This window comes from Schistocerca nitens, chromosome 6 (genome assembly GCF_023898315.1).
Source record: "Schistocerca nitens isolate TAMUIC-IGC-003100 chromosome 6, iqSchNite1.1, whole genome shotgun sequence".
Classification (NCBI taxonomy): Eukaryota; Metazoa; Arthropoda; class Insecta; order Orthoptera; family Acrididae; genus Schistocerca; species Schistocerca nitens.
This window is the reverse complement of record NC_064619.1, coordinates 619,811,254-619,817,253: the sequence shown is the minus strand read 5'-3', so window position 1 is coordinate 619,817,253 and position 6,000 is coordinate 619,811,254. Positions and strand designations below refer to the sequence as shown.

The 6,000-nt window shown below is 51.0% G+C and overlaps 1 protein-coding gene across 1 annotated transcript in view; it reads right to left on the bottom strand.

The window, feature by feature from the left end:
• Positions 1 to 1,597: 1,597 nt before the first annotated feature.
• LOC126263527 (uncharacterized) overlaps positions 1,598 to 6,000 on the bottom strand; it is a 203,251-nt gene continuing 198,848 nt past the window's right edge. The window contains exon 3 of the mRNA XM_049960621.1: positions 1,598 to 4,562. Coding sequence (XP_049816578.1) covers positions 1,598 to 4,411 — 2,814 coding nt within the window. The 5' untranslated portion in view covers positions 4,412 to 4,562. The remainder of the gene's footprint in view (positions 4,563 to 6,000) is intronic.

Sequence of the window (6,000 nt, the reverse complement as noted above, 5' to 3'; positions counted from 1 at the left end):
AAGGTAATGTTGACTTCTGTGCTTGTGTTGACATGCGACTCATTGCTCTACAGTACTAGCATCAAGCAATCAGTACGTAGCATCAACAGCTTAGTGTTCATCACGAACGTGGTTTTGCAGTCAGTGCAATGTTTACAAATGCGGAGTTGGCAGATGGATTAGCACGGGGCAATAGCCATGGCGTGGTACGTTTGTATCGAGGCAGATTTCCAGAACGAAGGTGTCCCGACAGGAAGACGTTCGAAGCAATTGATCGGCGTCTTAGGGAGCACGGAACATTCCAGACTATGACTCGCGACTGGGGAAGACCTAGAACGACGAGGACACCTGTAATGGACGAGACAATTCTTCGTGCAGTTGACGATAACCCTAATGTCAGCGTCAGAGAAGTTGCTGCTGTACAAGGTAACGTTGACCACGTCACTGTATGGAGAGTGCTACGGGAGAACCAGTTGTTTCCGTACCATATACAGCGTGTGCAGGCACTATCAGCAGCTGATTGGCCTCCACGGGTACACTTCTGCGAATGGTTCATCCAACAACGTGTCAAACCTCATTTCAGTGCAAATGTTCTCTTTACGGATGAGGCTTCATTCCAACGTGATCAAATTGTAAATTTTCACAATCAACATGTGTGGGCTGACGAGAATATGCACGCAATTGTGCAATCACGTCATCAATACAGATTTTCTGTGAACGTTTGGGCAGGCATTGTTGGCGATGTCTTGATTGGGCCCCATGTTCTTCCACCTACGCTCAATGGAGCACGTTATCATGATTTCATACGGGACACTCTACCTGTGCTGTTAGAACATGTGCCTTTACAAGTACGACACAACATGTGGTTCATGCACGATGGAGCTCCTGCACATTTCAGTCGAAGTGTTCGTAAGCTTCTCAACAACAGATTCGGTGACCGATGGATTGGTAGAGGCGGACCAATTCCATGGCCTCCACGCTCTCCTGACCTCAACCCGCTTGACTTTCATTTATGGGAGCATTCGAAAGCTCTTGCCTACGCAATCCCGGTACCAAATGTAGAGACTCTTCGTGCTCGTATTGTGGACGGCTGTGATACAATACGCCATTCTCCAGGGCTGGATCAGCGCATCAGGGATTCCATGCGACGGAGGGTGGATGCATGTATCCTCGCTAACGGAGGACATTTTGAACATTTCCTGTAACAAAGTGTTTGAAGTCACGCTGGTAGGTTCTGTTGCTGTGTGTTTCCATTCCATGATTAATGTGCTTTGAAGAGCAGTAATAAAATGAGCTCTAACATGGAAATAAGCGTTTCCGGACACATGTCCACATAACATATTTTCTTTCTTTGTGTGTGAGGAATGTTTCCTGAAAGTTTGGCCGTACCTTTTTGTAACACCCTGTATAAGGGCGCACCAACAGCCCACTGGCGGTCATACCACTTGACAATGGCCAAGGTGTGCTTGGCCGAAAGCTCGTGTAGTTTTAAGCAATTGTCACGGTTGGAAACCCGAGAACATTTTATTCGAGACCATTAGGATGCTCACCGATCCTTGTCCCCCTCGCACAAGCTGAAACAAGTATCGTGTACTTGACAACATGACAACCACACATGCTATGTCGGCAGCAGTGCTCGGCCCTTACCTGTGTGCATCGCGGCGGGCTCTGGGCCGCAGCCCTCCACCTGCCGCCGGTCTGCCGGCACCGGCGTCGTGCGCTCCTCCACCCCGGCCTCCTCTGCTGGTGTTCCAGGGTCTTCCAGCTGCTGCTGGCTCGACGACGCCACTTGCAACTCTAGTTGCCGTTGCTCCTCCAACTCATCCTCGTCTGAAGGCGTCCCTTGCTCCTTTGACGGTCGCCGGCGCGGTAGTGTTGCGAGATCCTCCGACTGCGGCGTCTCCGGCAGTGTAGCGCACTCTTCCGACTGTTCTTTGTCTGGTGGTGTCCCGTGTTCCTCTTCACGGAGTTTGCCTCCCAGTGTCCTTTGCTCCTCCAGGTGATCTGTTGGTTTCCCCAGATCCTCGAATTGGTGATGAGCTGATAATGTCTCAAGATCTTCTGTTTGGCACTCGTCTGCTGGCACTGCATCTTCCTCCAACAGGCATGGATCTAAAGGTGTCAAATGGTTCTCCAACTGCTCATGATTCAGTAATACCCCACGATCTTCCAACTGAGAATGGTCTTGCTCCTCCACTTGACGCATTTCTCCCTCTATCCCACTCTCTTTCGACAGCCTCTCATCTGACTGTTGCTCCATCTCCAGCTGCTGAAGACCAGGCAGTGTACCAATCTTCTCCAACTCGTCTGATGGTGCCTTGTACTCATCCGACTGCCTCTCATCCTTCCCCTGGTCATTGTCTGCAGGTGACCTGTGTTCCTCTAGCTGATGCCCATCTGGCTGTACCTCTCGATCATTTCCTACTGCTGCCAGCTCCTGCACTTCTTCAACCTCTTTTTGGCTCTCTGTTGCCTTCATCCCAGCGTTACCCAATCCGCTGTCTACACCTTCTCGCAGTTTCCTATTCTCTTGTTCGACCGACTCCTCTACTGCCACATCTACAGGCCGCAATACACTTCTTTCCCGTTCTATGAAAGCTGCGGTCTCGTTCTGCAGCTGCTTGTCTCCCATCATAGCCTTAGTTTCTACTCTCTGCTCGAAAGTGTGAGTTTGAGGTTCAGTCTGGCTATCATTCGGTAATAAACTTGTTCCCGTAAAATTATCTTCCTTTTCCTCTTCATCAGCCTGAAGGAGCTGATCTGAAGACTCTGTTCCCAGCAGTTCTTCGCTGACAGTGCCATAGCTGCCCCCACTTTCTCGACTTTCTGCCAAAGCAGTGTCACCCTCTACGTGAGACCCCACCATTTCCTCAACTTGCAAAGCTCTCTCGCCACGGTCTCCGAGTAACTGTCCTTCTTGGCCAGATGCAGCCACTCCTTCTTCTGCAGCGTCGAGTACTCCCTCTGGTTGCTTCAGATCCTCTGTCGACGCCACAGCGTCCGTCTCCACCAGCTGCACTCCGCCCTCTCCTGGAATCGCGCCCTCTTGTGCCTCGGTTCCCCGACTGTCAGACAGTTGGCCTGTATTGAGTGCCGCTGAGTGTGCTGCCTCACTTGCCAGGAAGTCCAAAGTGGCCCTGACGTTGTCCACAGCTAGGGGCTTCCGCCTGGCACGTGGGACGGGCTTCTGCACAACCGTGTCCGTCAGAGTTCCAGTCACTGTCGCATCCTCGCTGAGTGTCGCTTCATCGCCTGCAGAATCTACAGTGTCCCGTCTGGTGTACTCTCCTGTCACAGGGCCTCCATTGGTTAAAGATGCTTCTAGATTCTGTCCTGCAGCCTCCGTTTCAGAGCCACCATCTTTCGACGACAACTCAGGCTGTAGTTCATTGGCAATCTCTTTTGCGGAGGATATCTGCAAATCCTTCGGTTGTACATTGTCGACTATTGCCTTCTCGTATTCTGCAGCCGTGTCTTCGTGATCAACAACTACGTCCTCCACCTGCCGCTCACTAAATACGCCCATTTCGTTTGCAACGAGAGTGTTGTTTGACAGTGGCTCTTCTTCCCTGTTGGCATATTTCTCACTAGAAGTCGCCACATTCAGATCCTCATCATTAACCACCTCACCCGCACCTAGCTGCAATTCGTTGTCTGAATGTGTAGTCTCAGCCTTTGAGTTTCCTCTCTCGGCCTTTACAGGCGGCTGAATGTCACAGCTGATGACTTGGACGCAGTTGGTCGAGGTGGGGTGTTCTTGCTTTTCCACTTCCAGAAGCAGCTGTGACGCGAGTGCCTCACGAGTTCCAGAGGCCGCAACCCCGGTAGGCGTTTCTGCTCCGTGGCCATCTCTCACCATTCCGGTCCAATCCGTACGATTCACGGGCAGCGCACTTTCTATCGCTACCGCAGTTTTGTCATCCGACGTCTCGGAGATGATGAGCTCGACCGAGTCGTCAACATTGCCGTTGACGATAGTCAGCACTTGCACGCATTTTGTAGGACTGTCGCTTAGGCGCAGTCCGTCGTCCGCGTCCACGGACAGTTGAGCATCTCGCAACTCGGAAACCAAAGTCTGATCTGGGACTCGGGTGCAGACGTCTTCGTCGATGCTGATGGTCGTCACGTTGAGTTCGGACGTGTCGTCCTCGACGTTGTCCGGTTTCCGTCGTAGAGTGACGTTCGGGTGAACGACGTCGGGTGTGTCGTCAGAAGCTGTAGAGACGTCGAGGTGCGGATCGGCGGTGCCCCCCTGTGGCGGGTGGGGGACAGAGAGCAGCAGCACGTGGTCGGGCCCCCCGTCGGCCAGCACGAACTCCTCGCTGGCGTCTGTGGAGTCCTGGGAGGCGGAGGCGGAGGCGGCGGTCACTACGGCCGGCTGCGGCGGCTGGGCGGCGGCGTCCACCCGCTGCTTGGCTGGGGCGGCGTCCATGGGCGGCGGTATGGGCGGCGTGGGCGGCGGCTGGCTGTGTGCGGTCACGTGGCCGTGGCTGGCCGCTACTGACCACTCCCCGTCCAGGGCCTCCTGCCACTCGTCCTCCTCATCCTCGTCTTCCACCTCTTGCAGGACTTCTGTCGAAAACCTGCAACACAAATGTCAAAGTTACCTAACGCTCGTTCCCAGCTGTTTTACTAGCTGAACAGGGCCTGGTTTGCGTGATCTTTTTTTAAAATCTGTTTTCTGAATCAGAAGAAGCTATACAGTAAATCTAGCAGGACTGGCATTAGCGAATTACCTGGAAGGACCGCCTGATAAACAAAATAAGAGCCTACGGAACATCATACCAGCTGTCTGGCTGGATTGAAGAGTTTTTAGCAAACAGAACACAGCATGTTGTTCTCAATAGAGAGACTTCTACAGACGTCTAACAGATGTGCAGAAGTATAGACCTATATCTCTACGTCGATCAGTTGTAGAATTTTGGAACACGAATTATGTTCGAGTATAATGACTTTTCTGAAGACTAGAAATCTACTCTGTAGGAATCAACATGGGTTTCGAAAAAGACGGTCGTGTGAAACCCAGCTCGCGCTATTCGTCCACGAGACTCAGAGGGCCATAGACACAGGTTCACAGGTAGATGCCGTGTTTCTTGACTTCCGCAAGGCGTTAGATACAGTAAGAGCATATGGACTATCAGACCAATTGTGTGATTGGATTGAAGAGTTCCTAGATAACAGAACGCAGCATGTCATTCTCAATGGAGAGAAGTCTTCCGAAGTAAGAGTGAGTTCAGGTGTGCCGCAGGGGAGTGTCATAGGACCGTTGCTATTCACAATATACATAAATGACCTTGTGGATGACATCGGAAGTTCACTGAGGCTTTTTTCAGATGATGCTGTGGTGTATCGAGAGGTTGTAACAATGGAAAATTGTACTGAAAAGCAGGAGGATCTACAGCGAATTGACGCATGGTGCAGGGAATGGCAATTGAATCTCAATGTAGACAAGTGTAATGTGCTGCGAATACATAGAAAGATAGATCCCTTATCATTTAGCTACAGAATAGCAGGTCAGCAACTGGAAGCAGTTAATTCCATAAATTATCTGGGAGTACGCATTAGAAATGATTTAAAATGGAATGATCATATAAAGTTGATCGTCGGTAAAGCAGATGCCAGACTGAGATTCATTGGAAGAATCCTAAGGAAATGCAATCCGAAAACAAAGGAAGTAGGTTACAGTACGCTTGTTCGCCCACTGCTTGAATACTGCTCAGCAGTGTGGGATCCGTACCAGATAGGGTTGATAGAAGAGATAGAGAAGATCCAACGGAGAGCAGCGCGCTTCGTTACAGGATCATTTAGTAATCGCGAAAGCGTTACGGAGATGATAGATAAACTCAAGTGGAAGACTCTGCAGGAGAGACGCTCAGTAGCTCGGTACGGGCGTTTGTTAAAGTTTCGAGAACATACCTTCACCGAGGAGTCAAGCAGTATATTTCTCCCTCCTACGTACATCTCGCGAAGAGACCATGAGGATGAAATCAGAGAGATTAGAGCCCACACAGAAGCATACCG